General features: G+C 56.8%; 3 protein-coding genes and 1 non-coding gene across 13 annotated transcripts; 1 reads left to right on the top strand and 3 right to left on the bottom strand.

Moving 5' to 3' along the window:
* Nucleotides 1–240: 240 nt before the first annotated feature.
* On the bottom strand, nt 241–11,710 carry PBXIP1 (PBX homeobox interacting protein 1). 3 transcript variants are annotated; one of them, XM_055584112.1, is made up of 11 exons: nt 11,644–11,710; nt 9,274–9,360; nt 6,862–6,988; nt 6,566–6,630; nt 6,318–6,486; nt 4,634–4,864; nt 4,490–4,513; nt 4,100–4,182; nt 3,646–3,774; nt 1,817–3,042; nt 241–1,356 (listed from the first exon to the last, which is right to left on the bottom strand). In XM_055584112.1, exons 2-11 carry the CDS (start codon nt 9,322–9,324, stop codon nt 1,278–1,280), a joined length of 2,184 nt encoding a protein of 727 aa, XP_055440087.1. In that variant the 5' UTR covers nt 9,325–9,360; nt 11,644–11,710; the 3' UTR covers nt 241–1,277. The 3 variants fall into 3 exon arrangements, with proteins under 3 accessions (XP_055440087.1, XP_055440089.1, XP_055440088.1); XM_055584114.1 differs by having other exon boundaries at nt 6,318–6,483; XM_055584113.1 differs by lacking the exon at nt 11,644–11,710 and adding an exon at nt 9,889–11,218.
* LOC129656701 (small nucleolar RNA SNORA51) lies at nt 7,456–7,586 on the top strand. Its single transcript, XR_008716491.1, has one exon. It is a non-coding gene; the product is annotated as a small nucleolar RNA SNORA51 (small nucleolar RNA).
* Nucleotides 11,711–12,570: 860 nt separating the features above from the next.
* Nucleotides 12,571–16,787, bottom strand: PYGO2 (pygopus family PHD finger 2). The gene is made up of 3 exons (XM_055584143.1): nt 16,481–16,787; nt 15,966–16,015; nt 12,571–15,337 (listed from the first exon to the last, which is right to left on the bottom strand). Exons 1-3 carry the CDS (start codon nt 16,581–16,583, stop codon nt 14,270–14,272), a joined length of 1,221 nt encoding a protein of 406 aa, XP_055440118.1. The 5' UTR covers nt 16,584–16,787; the 3' UTR covers nt 12,571–14,269.
* Nucleotides 16,788–17,267: 480 nt separating this feature from the next.
* SHC1 (SHC adaptor protein 1) lies at nt 17,268–27,927 on the bottom strand. 8 transcript variants are annotated; one of them, XM_055584125.1, is made up of 14 exons: nt 27,901–27,927; nt 27,633–27,739; nt 23,988–24,155; nt 23,357–23,427; nt 22,773–22,836; nt 22,495–22,614; nt 22,180–22,233; nt 21,938–21,989; nt 21,640–21,766; nt 20,485–20,683; nt 20,329–20,398; nt 20,117–20,251; nt 19,715–19,953; nt 17,268–18,896 (listed from the first exon to the last, which is right to left on the bottom strand). In XM_055584125.1, the coding sequence occupies exons 3-14, from the start codon at nt 24,150–24,152 to the stop codon at nt 18,768–18,770; spliced, it is 1,425 nt and encodes a 474-aa protein (XP_055440100.1). In that variant the 5' UTR covers nt 24,153–24,155; nt 27,633–27,739; nt 27,901–27,927; the 3' UTR covers nt 17,268–18,767. The 8 variants fall into 8 exon arrangements, with proteins under 8 accessions (XP_055440100.1, XP_055440098.1, XP_055440101.1 ...); XM_055584123.1 differs by lacking the exon at nt 27,901–27,927 and adding an exon at nt 26,659–26,803 and having other exon boundaries at nt 27,633–27,890; XM_055584126.1 differs by lacking the exons at nt 27,633–27,739; nt 27,901–27,927 and adding exons at nt 26,655–26,803; nt 26,955–27,455.
* Nucleotides 27,928–27,991: the final 64 nt, after the last annotated feature.

Here is a 27,991-nt window from a genome sequence, read left to right as displayed (position 1 = left end):
TCTTCCTGGGAGAAGTAGCCAGAGAATGGCCCAAGCCAGTGGGACTGGGGTCCAAGATTTGGGGCACTAAGTGGTGAGGTAGGTGAGGTCTGGAGCAAATGTGGAGCCGGGGCGCCACCTAGTGGTTCCCTCACCCTCCCCGCCACGCAGAAGCCGCGCTGTGAGGTGGGGGTGGGGAGCCCCTCCTCCACACTCTAAAGGGAGTGAAATCACTTCTGAGCGCCAACTATTGGACACAGATTTTGTTTACATTGATTTATTTACAATCCTGCTGGAAGAGTCCCCAGCCCTTCAATCTCCCTTTTTGGGGATTAGAAACCCAAGGTTCCCAGGGATTAATTTGTCCAAAATCACTCAACCTGGATTTGAGCCCAAAACCCACCTGCATATTTCTACATCTCCCAGGGATGCAGCCAAGACAGCTGTGAGCAAAATGGGGAGTTCCAGCCCAGAGGGCCTGAGGTTTGCGGGGAGGGTGAGGTGACGGGGAGAGGAGAAGGTGAGTACCAGTATGAGGTGGTGGGTGTGGGCTTCCCCTGTGCTTATTAGAAACAGCCCTAAGCGACAGAGCCCCCACCCAGCGTCACAGCTCCTACAGAATTTTATTGGAATCTGACTCTACAGTTCACAAGCAGAGGTGAGGCCACGTGAGGAGCAGGGCTAAAAGGGGGACTTCGATTCTCTAGGGATAGCTCCTTCCAAATCTAACAAAACCCCAGGGAAAGCCTTCATGCTGGGCCTCCAGCCAGCCGGGAGCCAGCCGGGCGAATCGAATCCCAGGGTGCATGGGTCAGTGTGTGCAGCCAAGGGGCCCACTCTGGGTCCCCCTACAGACAGACAGACAGACAGACAGACACACACACACACACACACAAAGTTCTCTGGCTTTAGAATCTGAATTGCCCCCATACCTTATATCCCACCCTACAGACACAGACACACACACAGACACACACACACACACACACACACACAAGCACTCTGGCTTTAGAATCTGAATTGCCCCATACCTCTTACCCCCACCCAACCCTCCTAAAAAACAGGCCTCTCTCCCATCCCCCCTTCACAATCCGGCTGCAAGGGTCGCGGCCCTAAGAATTTGCATTCATTTGCATAGACAGCACAGCAGCTCCAGCTAAAGCCTTTTTGTGGCAGAAGTGGTGTCAGTGCAGGGCTGGGTGATCTCCAGGCTGCTCTGTGAAGGACATCCAATGACACCAACGAAGCCGAGGGAGGTGGCAGCTTAACGGTTCCCAGGGGACAGACAACGCGGGGCCTCAGCCCCGGCGGTGGGGGCTGTGCTCCTCCCTGGGCCCCACAACTCTGTTCTGCAAATGTTTGTCCTTCTTCCCAGACCTGTGGGGGGGCAGGGAGTGGAGGCAGGAAGAGGCCTTTAAAGAACAATGTCATGTGATGAGAAGGGGGGCCCCCCTAACAGGGGACCCTGTTCCCCCTAAGGCAGGTGACACGGGCAGCCACCATCCATCAGACTGGGGGGAGGGGAGTGTGGCCAGACCTGGTGTCCCAGGACAAGGCCCCAGCTGGGGAGACAGGAAGCAACCTCTCTTACCCCCCAGACCACACAGGTATGGACAGCACAGGGCAACTTGGGAGGGAAAAAACTCTAGCCCCAAAGGGGACTCCCCAGGACCACTCTGGGCTGAGCTCAGGCTCAGCTTTCTGCCCTCAAGGGACAAAACCTCAAACTGAACAATGGCAACTCAGGGCCCTTCACACACACACAGACACCCCGCCCCACCATCACCTCCTGCCCTCTGCTCTGTCCCACTGACCCAGCTCCCCCACAGCTGCCCACCTCTTCTTCAATGCTTTGTCTCCAAAGAAGTGGCTGAAGATGAAATCCTCAAAGTCGTCCACCACGTCGTCATCACCTGTTTGTCTCACCGCCACCTCCTCCAGCTGGTCCTCCAAGGCGTCTACAAAGTCGCGGAAGCGGAGGCGGTCGTGGCGGAAGATGCCATCCTCGCCAAAGTAAGCGGGAGAGAGGGGCAGCTCCTCAGTCAGAGGCCCAGCCCAGGGCAGCCGCGCCAGGTACGTCCTCAGCAGAGAGGCCAGCTCCTGTTGCCGCACGGGGGCTAGCTCTATGCCAAAGAAGGCCAGGCCCTCCTGCCGGGCACACTCGTGCACACCTGAGCAGCCCTGGGGTGCCTGGTACTTGTGCCTGGACAGCTCTGCCCAGAGTGGCAGGGGGTCATGCCTGTCTTTAACCCCTTCCTTCCACCGAGGGTGTTTCTGCCTCTCTCCAGAGGGGTGGGGGCGCCCACTTTTCCTGGGGGGCTCCTTGGAGCGCTGTTGCTTGCCATCCTTCTTGCTGGCCCACTCCTCCACCCTTGGCTTGCCCTCCTTCCGCCTCCCCGCCAGCTCCCTGTCCTCCTCACCCCGCCAGCTCTTCTCCCGGCCGGATGCCTCCTTCTTATGTTTCCAGTGCTCGGTCTTCCAGTCCCCTTGCCTATCCCACCACTTTTCCTTCCCACTTGGCTCCCTGGAATTCTGGAAGTGAGGCTTCTGATGCCAGGCCTCTGAGACATTGGCAGGGACCCCAGGGTGCTGGCCCCAGTCCTCCAGGCCCCGCAGCTTCTGGGCCAGCCTGTGACCCAACTCAGCCAGGCCAGCCCGGGCTGGATCCCCTCGGCCTGCCTCCTTCAAGCTCCGTTCCAGGTCCTGCTGCACAGACCCCAGCAGCCGCCGCTGCCGCTCCAACTCTTGCCTTAATGCCTGGGCCTCAGCCTCTAGTTGTTTCTTTTGCTCCAGGAAACCAGGGCTTGGCTCCTGCCCCATGGGGCCTTGCTCCTTGGTGCCCTGGCCAGCTTGTGGGCCTCTGCCCCACTGGAAACACAGCCCATCTGCACCCTGGACGCAGTCAGCCTCCAGTCCCTGAAGCTGGGCCCGCAGCTGCTGCAGCTCCGACTCCAGGGCCCGCTGGGAGGCCTCACCCTGCTGGAGGGCCCCTCGGAGCCGGGCATTCTCCTCTTCTAGCCCTTTGGGCTGACGCATCAGGCTCTGAAGCTCTTCCTTCTGGGCCTGGAATGGGAGTAGGGATAGAGGACCCAGGGAGTCGTCAAGGATGGCTCCAGTGCCTGCTACCCTAATTCCATTCCGTTATAGCCTTTATGGCCTGAGAGACTCAGAGGATTTGGTTCTCATCTCCCACCCCATCTGCACCCTTCACCTGACCCTGGGATCCCCAAATTCCACCACAGGCCTTAGCTCTGTCTGTTTATAAGCCCACACGTCTTTAATTCACCTAAAGAGAGCCAAGATAAGACTCTCATTGCCCTATTTCCACCTCCCGTACCCAAAACAGATATTATTAACTGATCACAGCACTTCTTTCCCACTGAGTCTTGGCATGTTCTTCAAATCCTTCTCCACACAAGGCTCCAGGTAGACCATGCCAATCAAGCAGAGGTGGCATGCCACGTGAAGCAGATATGCCAGTCCTGGCCTAACCCTTAGCATGCAGGACGGGAACAAAACATGGAAGACGACTGGACTCTAGTGGGAAAGGGAGAGGGTCAGCATATGTGGGGGAACACAGGAAACTTCTTTGCAGGGAGGAAACTGGACAGAGAGACACGTGGCCTAGGGAGGGTGTCTAGCCCACCCCATCCTGCTTGTGCCCACCTGCAGCTGGGCCTGCAGTAGTCGGATGTCCTGGTTCTCCTTGGCCAGCTTATCCAGCAGAAGGGCCATGTTCTGCAGGCTGGGGACGCTGTCCAGGAGCTCTGAGGTCTGTAGCTGCTGCAGTCCATCCTAAGGGCAAAGGTGGCTCAGTCAGTAAAGAATCTGCCTGCAGTGTGGGAGACCCAGGTTTGATCCCTGGGTCGGGAAGATCCCCAAGAGAAGGGAATGGCTACTCACTCCAGCATTTTTGCCTGAAGAATGTCATGGACAGAGGAGCCTAGTGGGCTACACAGTCCATGGGGTTGCAAAGAGTCAGACACGACTGAGTGACTAACACACACACCCACACACACACACACACACAAGGGCAAAGGAGCCAGTCACCCCAGCCCAGCCCCTCGACCCCGACAGCCCCCACCAGGCCCCTCACGCAGATGGAGACAGTCACACATGCCTGCCCATCCCCCACAGCCTCCAGCATCTCAGTATCAGACTCCACATCTGGCAAGACCTGCAGGTCCACTTCCTCCAGGGGCCCTGTGGGAAAGTGGAATCCTGAAGCTGGCCTCAAGGCACACAGAGCCCTCTCCTCCTCCCGCTCCCTGCCTGCCCCCAACACATACACACAGTCACTGTCCTGCCCTGGACCTCGCCCTATGGCTGAGGGGTCCAGCAAGGTAAAAGGTCAAGGGTCACCCCAAATAGCTGACATAAGGCCTATAACTGAGCAAAAAATGTACAGCCCCCAGCATCCCTATTGCTGACCCAGAGAACTGCCCCCATCAGCCTCCCTCAGGGCTGGAAGGGGACAGACACAAACCGGTCAGGGCCCATCGTCACTCACCACTTTCAGACTCTGAGAGACCACCTGAAATGGAGACAGAGGAGTCTGGTCAGGCCCTCAGAGGCAGGGGCAGAATGGGGTCAGAGTGCTGCAAGAGGGGCCAGGGCAGAGCCTCAAAGTGCCAGCACGGGAGGGACCACTCACCAAAGAGGAGGATCCCCAGGCCCAGCAGGACCAGGGATCCGAGGAGACACATGTTGAGGGAGATGCCCAGCTGCCCGCCTGCACCCTCGCCCTGGACCTGGTCCTCCACACCCAGGGTGGCCACGGGCTGAGGAGTGCCGGGCTCTCGGCCCCGCCGTCTCCGCAGACCCTCCACATCCACATCGGTGTCTTCCTCGCTGCTGGAGTGGTGGGCCTCCTCCCTGATCCAAGCTGGGGGAAGGGAGGGGGACAGGGCAGTAAGGCAACTGGAGAGATGGGACAGACAGACTGGAACCAGAGGCAAACACAGGAGACCCCCAGCTCTGATCACAGAGGGAGAGCATGGAGACCCTGCCCACATGTGCCTGGGCATCAGTGACCACCCCTGCCCAGTCTGGAGACCAGTCCTTTCTACTACATACAAGATACAAGAGCAACTTTCATCCTAAAAGCACCCTCCTGCTCCCACCTGCGCCCCCTGCCCTGGTTCTGTCGAAACCTGGCCATGCCCTCTCAGCGTCTCTTTTCAATGCCTAGCTGCTCCCGGTGCTAGAGGCAGAGGTCTCCCTGGCACCATTTCTGCTCTTCTGCCCTTCTCACCGCACACACAATCACCCAGTCTCACCCACCCCACCGGCTTCCCCCTAGAGCAGATTGAGTCCCTCATCCGTAAACTCCTGACTGGCCTCCTTAGAGCTCCAGGCCTGGATGTCTGACCACCTCTTGGTCTCTTCCACCTGGCTGTCCCTGGGGACCAAACACTCCACATGCTGCCCTCCAACCTGGTTCTCTCCTGGCGCTCCCCCGATGCAGGGCAAGACGCCAGTGCTGCAGGAGCCAACCTCAGCCCTCCCTCTTTGCCGCCCATGCAGTTTGACAACACGACCCCTAAACATCTCAGTGGCACATGCCTCGCATCTGCCTTAGTTCAGGTCTTCCTCAGCTTCATCTGACTGCAGTTGCCCCCTAAATGGCCCCGGACCCCGCCTCCCCCTCCACGCTGTCACCCCTCAACAGAGATGCATTCACACACTCCTGCCGCCAGCCTTGGACGTAGCCTCCTCGGTACAGGACAGGGGAACCCAGCCCTGTGCTGATGCTGCAGCCCTGGCCTGCAACGTTGTCTTCCTCCTACCCTACCTACCAAAAGTCCACTCTGCTCAAGGTTCCACTCAAATGTCCCCTCCGGTATGAAACTTTTCCCCAACTGTCCCTGCCGCCCCCTCCCCCTCGACCTGTCCCCTGACTAAACCCCTCCCCTGCTTCCTGTGGGGGCACCTTAATCACACCACCTTTGCACCCTCACAAGTCCGACTTGCACCCTGGCTCAGTCTAGTCCACCTCTTACACAGGCCGTGAAACCAACCTGCTTTCCCAGAGCTGACTCGTGGAAGGGACTCAGGGAATGAGAGCCAAATCTAGAGGCAGGTAATAGAGGAGGCCCCACAGTAGAGAGGAAAGAGTTAACCAGACCTAGGCTCTGCCACTTATCAGCTGTGTGACTTAAGCCTGAGTGTCCCCAGGGGTGACGGTGGTGAAGATTCAGTGATACAGCTTAAGGAAGGCTTCAAGCTGCCAAGTCCTAGGGCCTAGACCAGAGCTGTGCTCAGCAGTGATGTCTATCTATTCCCACTCCAACACCTTCTAGAAGGATAGTCACAGGAGAAACAAGGAGGACTCTCACCTGTTTTGGGGGATGAAGGCAGGCTGCGAGAGGTGCTCTGATCCTCCAGGTCCTGTGAGTCCGGTTTCAGGCCTACCACCTCAGGGGTCTCTTCCAAGTCTCTCTGGGCCTCTATGTCTCCTGGGCCCGGGGGCTCCACTCCAGGGTCCTCACCTTCCAGGACACCCTGCTGCAGACACAGCCGTGAGCACTTCCCACTTCCCCTGGCCCTCCCCACTTCCCGCCCTTCCCCCAAGGAAGGTCCTCACCTTGGCCTCAGCCTCCTCTGACAGGATGGGCCCAGATTGGGAGCTCTCACTCTGGGACACCGTCTCTGTGGAGGGAGAAAAGACTCAGGAAAAACACCACGGCCCCCCTGGCTCCCACAGGCTGCGACGAGGCAGGAAGGGACAGGAGAAAGCCAGGATGGGATAAGGGAAGGTTTAAAACTGAGATCAATGCTGGGAATAAGACCAACTGGCCTCCCTCTCCCTGAGGAAACTGGGAAACCCCAGAACATGGAGGACAGGTGGCTGCACCGCCCCCCTCAGCAGGGCCCTGTTACCTCCTCCATCCAAGGTCCCAGCCGATTCCTCAGCAGCTGCCCTGGAGGGGCTCCGAGGGGCCCGGGGAGCTCTCTCGGATTCTGGGTCCCTCCCAGATTCAGGGCCCAAGGTCTCCACAGGCAGACTCTGGGGGCAGGGGTGCAAGCAGAAGGGCTGCTCTAGAGGAAGGACAGCAGGACGAAACCAAGAGCACGGGGTGCTCTCCGGGGTGCCCGAGACCAGCCTGTGCTCAGGGGGCCCAGCCCACACCTTACACATACATAATACACTCAGCAGTGGCTGCTCCAAAGTGGCCAGGGGGCAGCTGGCACTGTGACCTCTCCGCTCAACACAGTGTTCAGCCATTCCCTAACTTCACTTGCTGCTCTGAGTAACTTTTGGAGGCCAAGTTTCTGTGAAATGAAGACGCACCACTGGGGACTTTCCTGGTAGTCCAGTGGCTAAGACAGCATTCCCAATGCAGGGGGCCGAGGTTTGATCCCTGGTCTGGAAACTAGATCCTGCATGCCACAACTAAGACCCAGCACAGCCAAAAAAAAAAAAAAAGTAAATGTTATTTTTAAAGGAATCCTATATTTACAGGAATTAACTTCAGCCTCCTGGTACTTACTACAGGCTGTGTTCTTATACTGACAGCATAGAAAGAGGAGTCAGAGTAAACCCACCCCACATGCAGCCTGGGCAGGCACTTTGCCTGGTCTGTATGGTGAATGGGAGGACATGGAGTTGAAAAAAAAAAAAAAAAGTTATTCAATCAGACATTAAACTAATTAAAAAAAAAAAAAAAAGGACCACTGGCCCAAGGCACTGGACCACTCTACAAACCTGGCAGCCCACCATCACCTCCCCAGAGAAGCAGCTACAGCCTGGGTCTCCCTCCCCACAGGTGACCAGCTCAGTAACTGGCAAGAGAACAAAGTCCCCTGGAGCCCAAGGATCACAGTCCCATCCCCCACAGGCTTCCCCCCAGTTCTCACAACGGGCCACCTGCTCTATCTGCCAAACTTTTCTGGCTTTTCCTGCTCCCTGCACACCCCTCTCCCAGGAGCTGACGGAAGCCCACCTCACCCCAGCCACAGCCAGCCTGTCAGTCCAGCCATCTACAGCCTCAGCCTCTCCTTTTTCTGCAAACGCCCCCTCAGCAGGCCCACCGCCTGCTCATCCCATCCATGGCTCCCGCTAAACTTCCAAGAATAATTCTTGACCTTAATATGTTTCTTTACAAGACTCTTTTTTTAAAAAAATATTTTTTTAATGTGTACCATTTTAAAAGTCTTTATTGAATTTGTTACAATATGGCTTCTGTTTTATGTTTTGGTTTTTTGGCCCCAAGGCACATGGGAATCTCAGCTTCTGGAACAGGAATCTAACCCGCACCCCCTGAGTTGGAAGGCAAAGTCTTAACCACTGGACCGCCAGGGAAGTCCCTCTTTACAATTTTCAAGTCACCTTTTTCTCCCAGTCCCTCCTACGTTAAAGGAAACACAACTCCTCCTCGTTAAAGGGAGGACAGCAAGGCGAAACAGCTGGTCCGAGGTCCCCCAGCTGTCTGCAAGGCAGCCAGGGCTCGCTGGGAGCGCGGTGTCGTCCGCTCTGCGGGCCAGCCCCAGCCCATGGGTCCTGCTCCAGCATCATACTGAGGACAGGTCCCTCACTCCCCATCAGTTTCTTCAAGGCCACTCAGACCTGACGTCTCTAACTCAAACTCCTCAGCTACCTCCCTCCCTGTGGGATGAACATACCAAGTCCTTGACAAACTCTCCAGCCAGTCCATTCCCCATCCTGCCAGCCCCCTTCTCAGAGGCTTCGGGGCACAGGAGTGCACTGGGTTCTCATCCCACCAACTACAACCTGGACTGCAGGACCTTCAAAACGCTCTCCCCCTGTTCCCACACAGCCCACATAGTGGCTGCACCCTTTGCCCACAGCAGCGATGGTCCTGACCCCCTCCAGCTCAGAGCCTGCCCGCTATTTTCCATCAAGGGGCGGCCCGAATGCCTGAGCCAGACCCTATAGGCCTCTTCCGGAGGCTCGCAGGCTCTGATCCAACCTCATTTCAACACCGTCTGGCCCACGTCTCCACCTCTTCCAACGGACCTCCTCAGTCTCCCCCAGCACAGCTCATCTACTGCTGCCTCAGGACCTTTGCTAATGCTGGTCTCCCCACCAGAATTTCTCCCCTGCTTCTCACAGCTTACCCCAACAATCCTCTTCTTTCAAGCCACGGTGCAAGTCCCAACTCCTGACTCCTGGGGCCCGATCGTATTCTCCCTGCCCCTGGAGTTCCTCTCACAACCAGCAGGAGGTGACACGTGTGATCATCAGGAGCAAGGAAGGGGGACAGACCCAAAAAGCAGCCCAGCCCGGCCAGAACCCCCATTCCATATGGTTCCCAGGCCTGCTCTTCCTACCTCTGAGCCGGCAAGCACCCAGCTATTGTCCGAGTCTGGGCAGGAGGCCATCACTGCTGAGGTCCCTGCAGCTGCTGAGGCTGCCACCTGCAGAGAAAGGCTGTCTTAGGGACTCCAGCTCCCTTCGGGGGAGGTGGGATGCAGACAGAAGCCTCAGCTGGGTTCCAAGTGTGAGGGCTGGGCAGTCACTTCCAGAACCAGCCTGGTTCCAGTCCTTCTGATCCCAAAATCCGAATTCTTCTGGGCAGTATTTGCCTTGCAAATCAGAACGTACCAAGAGCTGCAGTGAAGTTTGCCTTTCCCAGGGACCAAAAGAGCCCTTGGGAAACTGGGAAATGGAACTGACCTTGAAAGGTCAGAGAAGCACAGGGCTGGAAAAGCTCTGGGAAAAATCCAGGCCAACTCTCTCATGTTATAGTCAGGGAAAATGAAGGCCCGAAAACTGGCTGACTTGACTTGCCAGGGATGAGTAGCAAGTGAGAAGACTAAGGAACAATCTGGCCCTCCCTTCCCCTCCCCAGGCTCCCTCACAATCCCACCTCCTCCCCCAGGGCCTGGAAGAGGAAAGCCGATGGCCTTCGTCAGCCACAAGTCTCCCACCAACCCATCACCCACCGTTAAGTCCTTTGTATGGTCTAGTTTGGGGTCCTGTTCACTGGCAACATGATGGAATCAATCAGCTAAGATTCTGATATAACTGAGTTCAAGGATCAGGCTCCGAAAAATCTGCCAAATGATTCTCACGTGCAGCCAGGGCCGAGAGCAACGGCACAGCTTACATCCATCTGAATGTACCTTTAGAAAGTTTCCTTGTCACTCTCCATTCTAGGTCGTTTCCCTTCTTAGCAAACTCCAGCGTTTCACCTGAGGACACTTGAAGGTGACTAGGAAAAGGGATTTGTGGCAACTCTCATGTATACAGAAAGCACTGTACCATTTGCAAAGCATGGACAATAACCACGGTTGTGGCCCTATTCCCTGCTAATCTGCTCTGACATGGTGGAGTAGGGGTGGGAAATCATTCCAGCTTCAAAAGCCTGACACAAAGCAGGACAAGAAGAGAAGGACCTACCCCTCCGTCTGTGACCAACACTATGGCCCCAGGCTGGCAACCAGGCCCTGGCATAAAGCTGAGGGGCAGATGAGCTAAGCCCCTGGTCTTGGACTGTGATCCTTTAGAGGCTTACAAGACTGCTTGCTGAGGGGCTAGAAGGATGGTAAGTGGAAAAGGATCCTGAAAGGAAATCCTGGGGAAAGGAAGTAAGGCTGGGGTAGAAGCGCGGCAGCTCTACTATGAGAAACCACTACACTCCCCCTTCAGTGGGGCACACCGTGGGAGCCCTACACAGTGCCTCCCAGAGACAGGCACCCATCCCACAAGGAGAGAGAAGAACAGCTGCAGTGACTTCCCCACACCGCAGTCCAGCAGGACACCCCCGGCCGGCTTCTACAGGCATCCACAGAACCATCGCTGTGCTGCCTTCTGGTCTCAGGCCCCACCCCCGCCACTCTGTCATCATCTCCCCATCCCCAGTTGCTGCGTGTGACTCTTAACAGGTGGCGGCAGGAAGGAAGTGACAGCAGCTTGGGCTGAAGTCCCTGTTTACCCCTGGCTGTGTACAGCCTGCTCAGGTCCTCCAGAAGCAGGCACTATGGCAACCAGGGTGATGTCAGATCTACTGTCTCCATGGAAACCAGAAACGGTATTTGGGTCAACAAGACAAACACTTCTGAGACCCAAACAGAATACAGTCCGGAACCTCTGCACTCAGGGTTCCAAACCCTGGCTGGTACCTCTCTCTTGGTTGGATTCACTGAAGATCCCATAAGTTCTCCCTGTTCCCCCCAGGCCAGCATCTCACTGCCTTATTAGGAAGTTCTTTCTGCTGTCTAATTCCCACCCTTCCCTGCTGCTTTCAGATCTCTTTCTTCTCATCAACTTCTTGGAAGAACACCCACCTCCACCCCCTCCTCACTACTCCCTCTCCTTTTTTCAGGCAAGATTCAACAAAAACATCCTGTAAGGATTGTCAGGGACTTGTGCTATTTCCAAAAGACAGCTAAAGGGGGAGCTCTGCCACTCTGTTCAAAGCTGGGAAGTTTCGTCCAGCTAATTTCAACCCCTCTAAGAGCTGTTTCCCCAAACCTCTAAAATAAAGCACCCAGGGCTACAAAAACTTGTCTGGGAGACCCAGAGCAAGTTCCTGTTTTGGAAACGGCCGCCCATGATCCCCCTCCCTCCCGGCCCAGAAGTGACAAACAGCTCTATAGATCCTGGGTGGAGCTCAACCCTTCAACGTTCTACCCTTCCTCTCCTCTACCCTTCCTCTCCTGGGGATCTCTGTTGCCCCTGCCCCGCTAGGGCATTACCTGACACAGCTCTCGCTTCAGTCTTCAGCTGAACTTGTTGCTGCCTCTCCGGCTTTACAGATACAAGAAAGGAAGGTCACGTGACTGGGAACTGACCAATGGAAAGCCAACTTCCCTGAGGGGGGCGGAAACTTTTGGCCAATAACAGCTAGACTTGAGAGCCGCGGGGGTGCGGCGGGGGCGGGGCAGTGGGGGGGGGGGGCGCGCCTGCAGAGCCCCTAAACCTGGGCTTACCTCCCGGTGGGACACTGGGGTTCCAGCAAACTCAACTGGGGGTCACCTCCCCTCCTTTTCCAGTGGCTAAACAATTTCTGAAGGGAAGACCCAGAACGGAAAGGCAAGGGGGTGGCATGTCCAGGACAAGGAGCCAGGTTGGTCCCAGGATAGACAAGAGACAGCTGCAGGATGGGGGAGGAGAGTGGCAAAGCGTGGGTTGTCCCTGTCCTCACCCTGGCGCCGATTGTTTAAGGATGCCACTCTTCTTTTTCAAAGGGGGCAGAGGCGGGTATTGAAAAGCATCCTAAAATGCAATCTGCTAGACCAGGGCAGCCCCTTCCCCCACCCTTGGAGCTACACTGACCTCCTGACTCAGGAGTGGGAGTGGGGCACTACACGGGGAAGCACTAATGGCAATTGTCTCCCTGAAGCCTTGGGGCCGAAGATCCTGCTTGGCTCTAGGCCTGGCCCAGGAATGTGCTCAGAAAGGAAACTTGTGTTCTCACAGCAGGGACACAGGGAGAGATGGGGTAGAGGCCTCCCCAGGCTCCACAGCTTGTATTAGGTCAGCTCAGGGGCCTGACTCTTCCAGCTATCCCCACTTCCAGAGACCCTGGGGGATCCCTGTCCTCACCCCCCAACCATCCTCACCAGCAGTGACTGACTCATTCCAACCTTGTGCACACCAACACCAAGGAGTCTGGGTGTGGATCTTCCGAGTCATTTTATTAATCCAACCGTACAAAACTTTCCCCACCACATCTCTGCCACCCCCACTTTCTTCCAAAAAGCAGTGGCATGAAAGGGAGAGAGGGATTGACCAGACACCCCCCCATCTCTGGCCAGGAGCCATCTTACAAAATGCAGGGCGGTGGGGGTGGGGTGGGGTGGGGTGGAGACCACAAAAACATCAACAGATAGAGGGGCAAACAGAACCACTAACACAACACAAAGTTGAGCAGTGAGGGGGTTGCCATCTCTGCTGCTGGATGGCAGGGAACACTGGAAAAGAGAAGCCCAGAGGCCACTCCCTTCCTTCGCACAGCCTCCACCCCGGGGAAGGCAAGAGTTCTGCAGTATACCTGTCTTCTCTTCACATGTATAAGGTCCCAAGAGAAGTGGGGGCAGGGGACCACCAGCTCCTCTCAGGGCCAGACCCCTAGCCTGCCTTCTCTACCCCATTTGAGGAATGTGTGTAGGAGCTGTAGGGAACAGCACACAGCTGTGAGGGGCTCCTCATGGGGCCCCAGGCCCATCTCTGGCAGGCAGTGCTTAAAACATAAAAAATAAAGCCCTGGCACAGAATTTGGCTGAGAAGGATGAGAACAGCTCGATCACCAGGCCAGAGAAGACAGAACAGCAGGGAGAGGAGCAAAAACATCCAGGCTCTGGACTGCATTCTAGTACCGCAGCAGTGAGGGTAATGCAGACTCCCCAACCCACAGGCTGTGACAGGGATCCTTTTATCAGGAGAAAAAATGAGGTATAAGGGCTCTGCACCTTTCCAAGCTTTCCTTCCACCAAGGCAGGGAACTCGAGGCGCCGAAGTTGAAGACCAGCGCTTAGTGGGGGAGGAGGGGTGTACAACCACAGAATCTGGGCTTCCGGGACAGTCTGAATGTCAAATATTCTGGTCTGTCAGACCACACATCCCAATTTTTGGCAAAAACATGGTCATTAGGGAAAAAGCACGAGAGAGGCTGAGAAAGGACCGTGACTTTGGTATGAGGGAGATATGTCCCGACAGCATCTTATCTACTGTCTCCAAGCCCCAGATCACCAAGAACTGCCATAGCCATGTACTCTCCTCCTTCTTCAAGCTATTTGGTTTCTGAAGGGGGACGAGTTGGACAGGTGAAGGAGTCAAGGGGAAGGTAGGAAAAGGGGAAAATCTCCATTTATTCCCTAAAGCTATCTCCCAGCGCCCATGAAAGGGCTACCGCAGAGATGGGAAGAGACCCAACTCCTCTGGCCAGAAACCTTTAATACTGGACTCCAAACACTAAGGCTGGAGCTATGGAGCTAGAGAGGCATGTTAGGCACAGGTGTTGGGGGCATCCATCATCGGTAGAGGGGACACCCCTGCCCTTTGGATCTTCCTCCAGCCTCTTTCCTCTTGCAGCCATACCCCTGGGTTTCCAGAGACAGCCACCAAAAATGGCTCTGCTTGGCAGGGCTTTGGTTTCCTGAACCTCTGTAGATCTCAATGTGTAAGTTTCCACAAGAGTGAGAGATACAGGCTCTTCTGCCTGCCCACCTCAGTTCCTTTTTCTGCCCCCAGGAGCCACTGGGTTTCTGCCCCATGGGGATGGGAAGCCGATGGAAACCAGGACCAAGAGCCAGACAAGAAGGCAATCACCCTGGAAGAGCAGGGAGGAACATGTGCACTTCCCTGGGCCCCTCGCCAGCATCACCCATCGTTAGCGGCCACCAGCTGCCCCATGCCCTCGCGGATGTAGACAGACTGAATCTCCTTGGTCTTGAGGCAGAGATCGCAGGCCCAGACAGCAGAGGCCTCGGTGGTCAGCAGCCCATAGGCGCTCTCAGTCATGCCTGTGCACTCACGGTGGAACCACTTCTGACAGGAGGCCTCACACAGAATGGCATCTTGGTCGTCATTCACCTCGCTCCGACAGGCACCACATGGATACACCAGGCCTGGGGGAGGCTGGGGTCCTGAGCCCCCACCTGCCTTTCCAGGGGGTGCCAGGCTGTTGGCATCTGGAGTGCCCCCACCCCGTCCACTGCTGTTTGGAGGAAAACTGGGCTGATTCCCATTAACAGCAGCAGCCGGGGAGCCCGAGTGGGGCTCCTGGGGAAAAGCAGTGGGCGCAGGGGGATTTAAGGGCTTCCCCCCATCCTCACCACCAGGGCCAGGAAAGCCAGGGTCCGGACCAGGGAAGGGACTTGTGTTGGGAGGCAGGCTGGGGAGCCCCTGACCAGGTCTCTGGAGAGGAGAAGGGCCAAAAGGTGCCCCTGGCTGGGCAAAGCGTTGGGGGAGAGAAGGGGGGCCCAGCTCCCCTCTGGGAGGTTGTCCCATGGTGGGTGAGATCATGGGGCCAAATCCCCCCACTGGGCCTGGCATCATCTGCCCACCAGGCGGGCTAAAGTTCTGACCCAGAGGCTGGTTGAAGGGTTGGCTGGGAAAATTCATGTTACCTGGGGGTGGATAGCCAGGGCCCTGAGGGGGCATGTTGAAAGCAGGGCCCATGGGGCTGGGAGGGAAAGGGGGTGGCTGTCGACGAAGAGGCTGAGGACCTCCTCCACCCCCAGTGCCATAGCCTGGGGGTACCTGGCCTGCCATGCCCCCCTGGACACGGAAGCCCCCAAAGGGGACAGGACTGCCAAGGAATGGAGGGGCCGCGCCCCCCACCTTAGGGGCTCCGAAGTCATCCTCAAAAGGGTTGGATGCAACCAGGTGATCCACCATGGGAGTTGGGGGTGGTGCAAACTCCGTCAGGTGAGAGTACGCAGGGCCCTGGGGAAAAAGACGAGGGAAAGAGGATCATGGAGAGAGACCCAGAGCTAAACCAAGAGAGCACCAGAAACACAGTACCAGTTTTAGAGGCTAGTACCGGCCAGTTCAGACAGACCTTAAAGTAAAACAAAGAAACACAATGGAGACCACAACCAACACAGTGCCCTAACTGTTTTGAAAACAGCAGAACTACACTGGAATCCTAGTTTTGACACTGAGTAACCTCAAAGCCCTGGAGCAGGCATTGAACATGTTTAAGCCTCAGGTTTCTCATCTGTAAAACTGTGACAATGCCTATCTCCCAAAACCACTGAAGCATTTTAGCACAATCCCTGGTACTTAGAAAAGGTTCCGCAAGTGATAGCTGTTATCATCATGGGGGAACCAGAACAGGACAAAAAGGGGAGAGGACGATTCTAATCCCCACTGATAAAATCTCTGGTCAAATCGTCTCATCCCTACCCTACTCCCAAAAAGTTATAAAACTGAAAGAAAGGACCAGAAAAGGAACAAGAAAGACAACTTTCTCTTCCCCCTGCAGCTGATGTAAGATGAAGACATTGGGGTGGCAGAGCAGAGAACCCAAAGGAGCTACCAGAAATTACCCCCACAACCAACCACCATTCACCTGAGTATTTGACTTCCTTCGCTTCTTTTCTGGACTCTTCATTTGCAGACCTGGAAAGGCAGTAAAAGGCAGACACAAACAAGTTTCCCTGAGGTTTCCCCAACATCCTTTCTCCCAACCACGATCTAGGAGATTCTTCTAATTTCAATATATTCTTGTTTATTTACTTAGTATCTAATACTTTGTTAGATACTAACAAAGGTACACTACGAAGAATAAATGGGATGCCACACTCTCAGCTGCCTCTTCCTTTAAATGAGAGACGTCCCCATCTCTTGATAGCCTCAGACTCCCAAGTGGCTCCTTCATTCCAGGTGCCCCAAACTCTAGGATCGGCAGTCAGTGACCCCTCGTCACCAACCCCTGGAGGGCTTCACCCATCTATCCTTTCCACTGAGCCTCCCCTCTCTTCAGGGCCCTCAGCCTGAGAACCGCCACCTCCCCGGCCCGCCAGCCCTCGCTCCAGGTCCGAGAGTTCTGAGCCTCGCCAGCCCCAGCCCCCTCAGCGTTCTCACCGGCCTTGCCCTGCTTTCTCCCGGTGCTGGGCGGCGCAGGGGGCGGTGCGGGGCCGCCACCTCCCTCCAGCTTGTCCGGTGGGGGCGGCGCCGAGGCGGCCATGGAGTGGGGGACCCGGGTCAGCAGCGGCGGGGGACGGACGCGCCCTCGGGTTGCACCATGGCCCGGAAGGGAAGGCAGGGGCGGCGCAGGCCCCCGCGCGGCCGCAAGCCCGAGGTGCGGCGAGGCGGGGGTGCCGAGCTGCGGCGCCAACTGCACGCTCGCCCAGCCTCACCGCCCGCCAGCGGCCGCAGCCACAGGAAGCGGAATTCGGCGTGGCAGCCACCACTGCGCTCGGCGAGGAGGGGGAGCGAGGCCAGGGCCAGACCCTCCCACGAGCGCTGGGCGGGCAGGGCCGTACCAAGGCGCAAGCCTGGGGGAGGCCTTCTCCAGCCCGGGAGCGCGGCGTGTCGGCTCGCTAGGGAAGACGGCAGCCTGTCGGCCCTGCGGCTGGGCCGTACCATCCCGCGCCGAGAGGCCGCCGCAGGGGTGCACGCTGGCCCGAGCCGCCTGGGGTCAGGCTGCCCGCGATCCCACCCCTACTCGGTCCCCGCTGCAGACACGAACATCCCCTGGCACGGTGGCCCCGTACGCCCCACCCCGCCGCACCCTCCTACGCGAATCCATAAGTTCTCACTCAGCGCGACCCAAGCGAGTCCAGGTGAGGCCGAGTCCGGCCTCCGGCCTCCCCTCCTGCCGTGGGGGGCGCCCAGAGCCAACAATAAGCTGAGACAGAGACCTAGAGGCCGAGGTAGAAGAAATATGTACTTTAATGAAGATTCTTTCCCTTTGGTATAAGTGAGACCCGTGAAAACATCCAAACGAAAAGAAAAAAAGGGAGGCGAGGATTTAGTCCACTCTCCCTTATCTACAAGGCCTAAAGACAGAGCAGGACCGACTCCTCTGTTGCTGCTGCAGGGCGAGGCCTGGAGAAGGGATTAAATAACCGCAACCCCGGCCTCGTGTGAAACCAACAGCCAAACTTATGCCTCCCTGCCTCGCAGTGGGAGGGCCAAGTTTCTCTAGTCCTAGCTTACACTCCACTTCTCTGGGTCTCTCTGGTAGAAAAGATAATGCTACCGGTTCCAACTGCCCCACAGGCCGGGGTGAGGAAAATGCCAATAGTCGTAAAAGGGCCTTGAAAAAGTCAAAGAGGTGATGTATAAATGTCATCGATTATCATCATTTTGTGCTCAGGAATAAGCTATGGAAAACAAATTAGGAAAGTAAATCTACAGCCCTAAAATATACACATATAAAATAAAAAATAAACGCAGTTCCAAACCTACCGATGGTATCTGGGGATTGTCTACTGCTTTAAAGTCTCAGTGCCCCTGTTCCCACCTCTACCAAATCCAGCTGGGATGACAGCTCCATCATCCCCCCCCATCCCTGCGCGGGGAGGCAGGGCAGAGGCCAGGAGGAAGGGCTGTACTTTGGCTGTAGAGTATAGCATGCATGCAACATGGGAGGGGGGGCTTACGAAATGTATATACAGACCCCTGGGTGAGGGGCCCCGGCCAGGAGGCACTGAGCAGGGGAGGGGTCCATCTCCCCACTGGCTGAGAGCAGGGCGCCACGGCAGTCTCTAAGGGCTGCACATCCCAGGGAGACGAGACAACTGCTACTCCTGCCTCTGCTGGCCCAACCTAAACTGGAGGAGGTGCTGAGCGAGGAGAGGACGGGGTCCCAGAAGCCAAGAAGCTGTCAGCACCCCCATCCTTGACTTCAGGGGCCCAAGAACTCTTTGCATAAAATATCTTCAGACCTAGGAGATGGTCAAAGGCACAAAGTTTGAATGCTGGGAGGGAAGGTTGTTAAGAGGAGTCTGGGGTACCCTGAGCCCAGGGGTAGACTAAAGGTATGATTCAGTTCCTCTTCCCTGAAAGGGTGATTACTCCGCTGGGCCTATCGCCACAGAACATCTTCCATTACCAGGAGGCATCCTGCCCAGGCCTCCAGCACCCACCTTGGGGAAGAGGGTATCAAGTTGGCACAGGAAAGGCCCAGGGAAGGGGGCCACTCCGTACATTAATACTTTGGTGAGGTCTGGGGAGAAGCAGGACTCTACCCCTGGTTCCTGACTCAAACCCTCTCACTCAGCTGCATGCTGAACCCAGTGTCCACAGTATCCCCAGCCCTACACAAGGCCAGGCCCACGGAGCACTCCCAAGTGAGGTCCTAAGAGTCAGGGAATAGGGTGGAAGGGACCGCAGGGTGTCTTCTGAGAGAAAGCACTGGAACAGGTCACAGTTTCCGCTCCACAGGCTGCTGGAGACACAGTTCGCTGCCCGCAGAGATGATGGGCAAGTGATTGTCCATGTGGTAGCTGATGAGGTGACTGACACTCTCAAAGCGGTGATCCTTTGTCCGAACCTGGGGAGTGGGAAGGGAGAAAGTTGATTCAGGTGAAGAGTCAGATAAAACCTCAGTCTCTAAGGCCGAGGAAGCTGGGATAATCAAGAGGGTTGAGGCAGGAGAAAAAGATGGCAGGAGAGGGAGGGCCCTTGGTCCTGATCACTGAGGCTTCTCTGGGAAGAGAAACTGGAGACAGCTGTGGGAATGGGCAAGTCAGTGAACTGGGAAAAGGCAGAACAGACATCAGCCCAGAAGTCGTGAAACTGAAGGCTAGCTACTCCTTCCTTGACCTGGAGGAGTATAGTATGTCTCAGAAAAAGATACACAGTACAAAAAAAGACACGCAAAGGAGGCTGAGACTGCTGTAGGAACAAGACCAAAGTTATAACGGGCAGGGTGCAGTGCAGACAGGAGATAGGACTCTGGTCTGATCCCTGAGTCTGGAGGAGCTGGGGAGGCCCCTGGCTCGTCTCGTGAAAAGTTTTGGGATATTTAGCCTCTAGACAACTGACAAAGAGCACTACAACTTCTGAAGGATGGTTTCCTTATTTGTCAAAAGAGGGACTGGTGAGATGACCACTTCCTAGCTCTCGAGGGCATAACGTTTGAGGACTGGCAAGGACTGAAGGGAATACAGCTCAGGTGAGGGGTGTGAGAAGGGAAGGAACCCTAAACCACTAGACGAGGGAGACGCCAGGCACCTTGAGAACAGGGGAGGCCCAGACAGAGGTGCCCAGCAGACAAAGTCTAGGAAGCAGTGAGGTAGGAACAGAGCCACAGGTAGGATACTGCACCTTCCTTTCTGCCATGCCCACCTACACCCCTGCCACACTCACCACACCCTCAGGGTCCACCAGGAGCAGGTGCTTGGGCTGCCCACTCTGCAAGCCGGTGAGCACGTACTGGCCCGGCGTGGTTGTGCTTTCCCGCACCAGGAAGTCCCCGTTGACTTGTAGCAATGCCTCAGCCTCCCGCCGGCTCAGCTTCCCGTGGAACCAGGGCTCCCCTCGGAGCTGCTCAGCCATGGCTGTTGACTGGGGAGGTGGAGGCATTCGCAAGGCATCTTCAAAGGGCTCTGGGGATATAGAGAGAGGGCTAGGAGAGGCAGCTGACACAACCCTATCTCAGGACCCAGACCTTTAGGGAGGGGAGGCCAGGAAGGAAAGAGCAGAGAGGCAGGAAAAGAGGAGGAACCAAGTGGGAAGACAGAGACACAGAAAGGTGAGAGGTATACTTACTCATGTCAAAGAGGTCTCGGGGTGCACTGCCATTAATGGCAGGATTGGGGGGCCCGGCCACAGCCCCTGCTTGCCGGGCCTTGTCTAGGTTCTGGACATTGACATAGGAGGGGTCATCAAAGAGCTCTCTGCCTGCTGAGGAAATGGAGGCTTTAGAGTGCTCCCCGCCCTGCTTCTCACTCCCCCTCTGCCCCTCTCAGTCCCCTTCATACCTGAGCAGGGTGGCGGGGGCGGCATCTGTCTGCGGGCTTCTGGGTCTCCCCCAGCAGGCTGCCCCACAGGCTGAAGGGACCAAGACAGAGTGAAACCAGAGGCCCTAACCAGATGTTCCCATCCAAGCCCCGCCCGCCTCTATCCAAGCAACTTACCAGCGTGGCTCCCAGGTGGCTGGGGGTCTGGGCACTGGGTGGAGTGGGTCGAGCAGCCCCTGGGAGGGCTCCTTCCCGAAGCCTCATGTCCACCACACCCCCAAGAGGTGGTTCCTTCCCCGGGAAGTCATTATAGTACTGATGGTCAGGGGGCTCTTCCTCCTCCTCATCCCAAGCTGAGCCATCAAAGCCAGCCATCCTGAGAGAGACAGGAGGGAGAAAGGAGTGTGGATGGGAGGACGGAGGAAGATGGGAACAGTGGTCACGTACTGGGCATTCCCTGAGGGGTAGGCCTGAGGCTGGGTGTTTCATATATATTCATTTCACTCTCTGGGCAACCGATAAAGCAGATACTGTTTCCTTCTCCAGTTTTTTAGGTGAGGAAAATGATGATCAAGGATAAAAAGATTTTGGTCACACAACTAAGAAATGGCCGGATGGCATCACCGACTCAATGGATATGAGTCTGAGCAAACTTCGGGAGACAGTGGAGGACAGGGAAGCCTGGCGTGCTGCAGTCCGTGGGGTCGCAAAGAGTTGGACACGACTGAGCGACTGAATCACCACTACTACTGGTGGAGCAGAATGCCAATTCAGATTTTGCCTTAACGTCATGCCCTTGATCGTCACGCAGTCTCCCAAGAGGGAGGGGAAGCACCAAGTAACCAGGGAGGGGGTGCCCCAGAATATCGCAACACCTCCTCTAAATACCCGATCCTACTGGTCTGAGGTGGGAAACATGACCATCTCAGGAAAGAGCCATCCTCCCTTGCCCAAATTCTTGATGGCTTCTAGAGACAAGAACGTGAAGAACTAAACTACATACGGAGAGAAGCACAAAAGGACAGACCAGAAACGAGACGGCTGGGAAAAGAGAAGCCCATCTAGCCAGGGACAAGCTGGGCGTCCTGCGCTGCAGCCCCGCCACGGGCACCCGATGGGAAGAGCTGGCCCTGCAGCAGGCAGGGCCACGGAGCACCTTCCTGCCGGCCACAGGAAACTTAAGAATAGCAGGAAGCAGGGGCACGCAGGTTATTTCCTTCCCTGCCCTTTTCTGAGCTGGAGTGTGGGAAGAGCAGGCCTCCTTTTCCAGTTCTGGTCTGGGGCCCTCGGGAGCGGGCTGCCCCCCGCCCCCCACCCGCCTCGCCCGCGCACCTGTCGTGGGGGGTGACGAGCCTGGGCGGGTTCCTGAGGTACTGTTTGAAGCGCAGCTCGAAGGCCTGGCCGATGGTGCTGATGACATCCTGAGCAAGCCCTTCGGGACACTCCAGGATGTGGCAGGCTGCGGGCACAGCAGAGGCTGTTAGGGAGCTGGGCGGCGGGGGGACTGTGGGGCTGGGAGGAGGCGCAGACGGGGCCCTCGGCCTCTGTCCTCGGCAGGAGAAGCCCCCGGGCCCTGCTCACCTGCCCCTTGGACAGCCGGCCCCGCCCAGTGCTCCCATCCACACCTCACCTCTCTGATTTACCGGGTCTTTGGCAACATAGGCAACATACTCGGCTGTGTCCTGGGGTGGACAGAGGCAGAAGAGGCCAGTTAGCTAAACTGGACAGCCCCACCCCACTCCTGACCCCTTTAAGCCCAGTCTTTCTCAGACACTGCCTCAATCCCAGCAGGCTTGCTTCTCTCGCCAGTGTCCTCCCAATCCCTAGCCCCTCACTCTCCTCCCACCACCTGAGCTCCATCCCCCAACTCACCGGGTCCCCACCGGATGCAAACGAGATGGACTGCATGTGGTGGTTGGCGATGATCTGAGCGTTAGGGCAGAGGATGGAGAAGGAAGGGAATGATGGGCATCAGGCAGCCTCAGAGTCTACTGGGCACCGCCCACCACTGGCCCAAGACCCCGGAGTCCCAGTCTCATCCTTTTCGCTTCTCAACGTATGTTCTCCTAATCTCCTCCTTCCCTACTGTTCCGCTGCTCCCAAGCCTTCTCTCCCAGATAACCAAGTTCCCATTTAGCCCTCCCATTGATGTTTATGCCCACCCCCCAGCTGCCTCACCCCACCAACCTGTTTGCAGTCTGCGGCCATGAGGTTGAGGCTGCTGGTGGAGACGGTCAGAGTGATTGGCATTCCAGCAAATTTCAGGTTACTCCTCCCCAGAATGGAGCTGAGTGGACGGCTACAGGGCTACAGAAGGGCCCAAGGGTCTCAGAAGCTGGGGGGTCCCCTACACCAGGAAACCCCCACACTCCTGCCTTCCAGACTTCTCCCCACCTGCCCCACACTAGCCTTCCCCCTGCTCCTCCACATCTCCCAGCATCCCTAGCCCCACCGACCCCGGGTACCTTTCTCCTCCTTGTTGCCCCCTTAGCACCCGGCACAGCCTCACACACCAGACTGATGGCCTCCCTGGGGAAAGAGGGATACTCAGACCCAGAGCCTGCCTCCCACTCGGCTGGGGCCGCCACAGGGCTGGGGGAGGGGAAGGCCAGGCCAGACTCCAGGGGCACTCCAGGCTCTTTGTCGTGGTGGATTGAATTAAGGGCCTTTAATATTTGATGACACTGAGAGGCCGCTTCCTGGCTGATTGGGTTAGGGCCTCAATGGGTCTGGCCCCACCCCCTTCCAGCTACCAAATGTCCCATCCCCTTCCCAAAGGCAGCAGCAACCTTCCAGCTACCCCCATTTTCCACTCCAGCTCTAGCTGCCAGCTGCCTCTGCCACCTCCCCCACAACTCCCGGGGCTGAATAGTAAGAAGGAACCAGGTCAGAATTGCCCCTTTACATTAAGACTTAGACTCACTTCCCTAACTTTCTCTCAACCCCCTTTACCACCCAAAGATAAGCCATCACTAGCACCACCACCAAGGGACCCATGCTCCCCACCCCTCGTGAATCCTGGGACCACTCCTCCCCAAGCCCCACTAACCTGGTGACCTGAGTCCGGGTGTTGAAGTCAAGGGCGCGCATTGACTGCAGGACTTCCACACAGCCCATGTACTGAGGCGAGGGACAAGGGGACACCAATAAGCCACCTCCCCCACCTCTTCATAAAAGGCCCTAGGACTTCTCCTTCCTTGGTCCCTCGGGGAAGTAAAGATGAAGAAGCTCTGCCCACTGCCCATGGATATACCCCACAACATGCAGGACAAGAGGGGCAAAGAGAGAAGGGCAAGCTAGGCGGACCTCATGCCTGTGGGAAGAGAATTTGGGAGGCGTGACGGGGCATCGGGTGGGATGGAGTGACATCTCCAGAAGCGGGGAGGAGACCGGAGGGGATAGTCAAGAGTCACTCATTCCAACACTTACTAAGGGCTTGTGCTGGGCTTTGTGCTAAGCATGGCGGGGTGGGGGTAGGGGAGTCACAGAAGGAAGGGGCCCCAGACAGAGCTGGAAGGGAAGAGGTGAGAGAATTGGAGAAGGGGCAAGAAAGGTTTAAGAAACAGGACAACCAAAACCAAGGGAGTTGCTGGGGAAGAGCAGGGGGGAAAAACGAGATTAGTAAGCAGAGGAACTGGAGGGGTCCGGGAGGGAGTGGGAGGGAGAGGATGTTCACTCACCCGAACCAAGTAGGAAACCCCGGGTCCCATGACTTTGTCGTTGGGATGCAGCCAGCCCCGCGTGGGCTTATTGACAAAGCTCCCGTGGCGAGTCCACTCCTCGCCCCCCAGCTGGCCCCCTTCCACCCGAGTCCTGCGCCCGCCGCCTCCACTCAGCTTGTTCATGTCCTGGAGGAGGGGCAGGGGGCCTGAGTCCAGCGTGGCTGCCCCTGCGACCCCCTCCCCGTCCTCGTTTGCCCTTCCTGGTTCCCCCTTCGGGCCCGGGCGCCCCCCAGCTGGGCTGGCCAGCTTCAGGCTGCTCATCCGGGGGAAGAAGGAGCACAGGGTGGTGGGGCTATCGTCCCCAGGCACAGGTGGCAGCACGGGCCCCAGGGACGAGGCTGAGGGGGACGGCAGCTCCTCCGGTGGGGTGGACCCTGAGGCCCCCTCCTCCAGCGATGACAGAGACTCATTCCGAAGTGGGTTATACTTGGGCTTGGGGGGCAGGAGATCCATGGCTGGGGTGAGAGGGAGGCTGCTGCCCAGCCTGGCCCCCCTGCCAGTCAGGGCAAGGGGGCCAGGCAGGGGGCATCCCAGGCCCTTAGCCTAATCGGACCTCTGTGGCCCAGGGATCTCAAGGGTCCTGGGGAGGGAGAGGGACAAGTAGCTCTGCCTTCCCCGGCTCAGACCCAGACAGTTTCAGGCCCCATCCCCGCCCAGCGTGGAGCCTCTTCTCAGGCTGAGAAGAGAACAGGCTGGACCTAGAGCTGCCTGGCTCCTCCCCAGGGGCGGGGAGCTAAGGGGAGAGACCAATCCCGGGGACAGTGCTGACTCACAGGCTCTGAGGGGCTGAGCCCCCAACACTGCCCCAACCCAGAACTCTCGCAGGGCAGAGAGATCCATGTCCCCCTGCCAGATCCCCCACCCAACCGAACAAACAAGTAATTAGGGGAGGAGTAAAGTGGGAATGAGGGGGAAGGATGGAGGAGTGAGAAGGAAAGGAGGGCGATAAGAGGAGGTCTGGATCAATCCAGACCGGACAAGGGCAGGCCAAAGGGAGCAGGAAGCTGCGGGAGGGCGGTGGGGGGCGGGTTAGGGAGGAGGTTGAGGGAGGAAACAGAGGCAGCTGGGGGTGGGAAAGGGAGGGGATCCCTGAGCTCAGCAATTCCCTTCCTGTCCTGGTTGAACACTCAAATTCCCTCAGCCTCCAGCCCCAGCACCCCCTCACCACTGCCCCACAGAGGGGTGACGGCCCTAGGGAGCCTGGGCCATTAGCCTCCTTGGCTATCACAGCTGTGGAGGGAGCTAAAGAAATGGGAAAAAGAAGGGCATGGTCCCAGTGGATACAGGGAGGGGCCAAGAGGAAAGGCAAAGCTGTTAAAGTAAGAAGAATAAAGTCCAACCTGGGTGGCACATCAGGGAGCCACCAGGCAGGAGCTGGAGCAGAGGACAGTTTGGTGGAGGCTTGTTCTCCGTGCATGGCGCCTACCATGCCAAGGAGCAGAGGCCCAAGCCAAGTCCTTTTCTGCCCCACTCTTCCACAGGAAAGTAAGCTGTCAAGGGTAGAAGGGGTGGGGGGTGGCCAGGGCACTGACACTAAGGTCAGATCCCTAGGCCTGCAGGTGAACACAAACCCCTCCTTTTTAGTAGTGACCAGAAAGCGCAGGTATCCACCACGGAGCATGATGCCCCTCATACCAAGGACAGTCTGGCCGAAGGAGGTGGGGCAGTGCGGCGGTTCTCCAAGAGAGGTGGCCAGGAAGGGACAGAGGGGCAGAAGACAAATCTGTGCTCATAAGAAAGGGGTGCCAGAAGAGGATTGAGGCTGGATACAGGGAACAGTCCCAAACTCATTCCTTCCACCCACAGCATCCTGCCACAGCTCTGCTCCAGGGGGCCAGAGAGGAAGTTGGAAAGCAACCAAAAAGAAGTAGTAAAAGATACATATACCCTCACCAGGCTCACCGCGGAATTACCTATCTTTAGATTTACTTCAGAATATTTTTTAAAAATGCAAATTATCGTGATTACAGTGATTAACAACCCTGACAATTAAAACATGTTAGATACTGTGCTTATCACCGCCCCCGTAGTCCTCAACCCAGGAGAGCTTTACCACTCCATGCACAACTCCTGAGAAGAAAATCTATCACTCTGTTTCCTAAGGCCTCAGCACTCAGAAACAGAGAGAATGAGGAAAGGATTCTACCAAAGCCTCACCGCTCCCCCCAACACACACACACCAGGATATCCTCATCTTTAGAGGTGGGCATTCTGTGGGTGCCTGCAGAATCCAGAGACAAGGAATGACCAACAGGTGTGGGCATGTTTAGAAAAGAAAGAGGAAGTAGGGCTCTTTAAATTTACGGAGGAAGAAAGGAGATTGCTACTGGGAATCTGAAGGAAGAAAGGAGATTGCTACTGGGAATCTGAACGACTGGGTGTGGGGAAGAAGTTGCATGTGGCTTTTCAGCCCAGCAGGGAGGAGGAGGCAAGAAAGGCGTAAAGTAGCAGGAAATGGCGAAAGCCTCAGGAATGTTTCCAGCAGGGAAGGCTGGGCAAGCAGAACCAGGAGAAATGCCCAGACTAGAACTCTGTTTGGGGGAGGGGAAGAGCCAGAGAAGTGGTGGGGCCTGAAGAGTCCCTTAAAAAAAAAAAAAAATCAAACAGCAAAAAGGACACTGTTACCTACACCCATTCCAAGCCACCGTCTTCAGGTGGTAGAAAACTTTCTCTTCTGTCACACCCACATGTCACACATCGACAAATCCACGGCCCTACCCAGCTCCCGTCGTACAGGTATGAGACAAACAGCTGTTTCTGGGGTGGAGTCGGTCCTGGGAAGGGAAACTCAGGGAGTGGGGCAGGGAATCTATGAGCAAGTCTCCCTCCCACTCTCGTGCCAAACCCCAAGTCCAGCCCCCTTCAAGTAGGTCCACCCTTGGAAGGGGCTAAGGGAGAGAAAAAGGGCTGCCTCTAATCTCTTACTCCTCAGAGTCAGAGATGTGAACTTTTGACTTCCTATCCAGTGGAGCCTAAGAGCTCAGGAAAAATGAGCCAAGGGCCCCAAAGAGAAAAGGAACGAGGAAGCGCAAGCAGGTGAAGTTTCCGGTATTGAAGACAAAACTCCTGAGGCGATGACAAGGGTCCAACCGGGATAACGCTCCTGAAGGGGCGTGGCCCCTCAGGACGCGTGCACCAGAGACTCCAGGGGGAGAGGCTTCTGGACGATCCGACGTGGATTAAGGAAGGGGCGCGGCTTCTAAAGGGGCGGAACCCTTAGGGAGGCGTGGCCTCACGAATTCGAATAGTTCTTTGAGTAGCAGGGTTCTGCCCTTTTGGGAGCTAGGCTTTTGATAGACAGGGGTTAGCGGAGAATCGTCTCGAGGAGGCGGAGTTTCGGGGAATCGGAAGGACTAACGCAGGGGTTTGGAAGCATGTCTGGGGGTGGGACTTCCAGGAAAGCTGGACGACAGGGTAGGATTGGGGACAATAAATGGAAAATAAGTCGGGGTTCGGAGAGCCCCCTGAAGTTGGGAGGTGGGACTTCCGGGGAGGGGGTCGCAGGGGGCGGGACTTGTAAATGAAGACCGGAAGTAGGGTCCCGGGAGAGGGGTTCCGGGGTAGAGGAGTGGGTCACCTAAGAAGAAAAATGTCCCAACTCACCAGGACTTCATGGAGTCTCCGCACCGCACCGCGGGCCGATTTGGTTCCGGATCACGCCACTGCCTCCTCAGGTCGCCGCTCCAACTTTCTCCCCGGGCCCGGCCTCCCTGGAGAAACTTTATTGCACTCACTTCCGGCCTCACTAACCCCTGACCCTCTACCTCATTGTCCCTCCTTCACCCGTCCCACTTTCCCGAATCAGCCAATGGCAGCGCGAGGACGCGCACAGTGGCAGTGATAGCCAATAAAAGGCCTATTTTTTACTTACGCCAATTCTTGAGCAATGTTCAGTCCAATGAGGACTTGAGTAGAAGCAAACCTAAGCCAATCGGAGGCTTGAAGGTGGGGTTGTCCCGCCT

Source organism: Bubalus kerabau, chromosome 6 (assembly GCF_029407905.1).
Source record: "Bubalus kerabau isolate K-KA32 ecotype Philippines breed swamp buffalo chromosome 6, PCC_UOA_SB_1v2, whole genome shotgun sequence".
Taxonomy (NCBI): domain Eukaryota; kingdom Metazoa; phylum Chordata; class Mammalia; order Artiodactyla; family Bovidae; genus Bubalus; species Bubalus kerabau.
The sequence above is the reverse complement of the archived record's forward strand: the minus strand, read 5'-3'. Positions and strand labels throughout refer to the sequence as shown.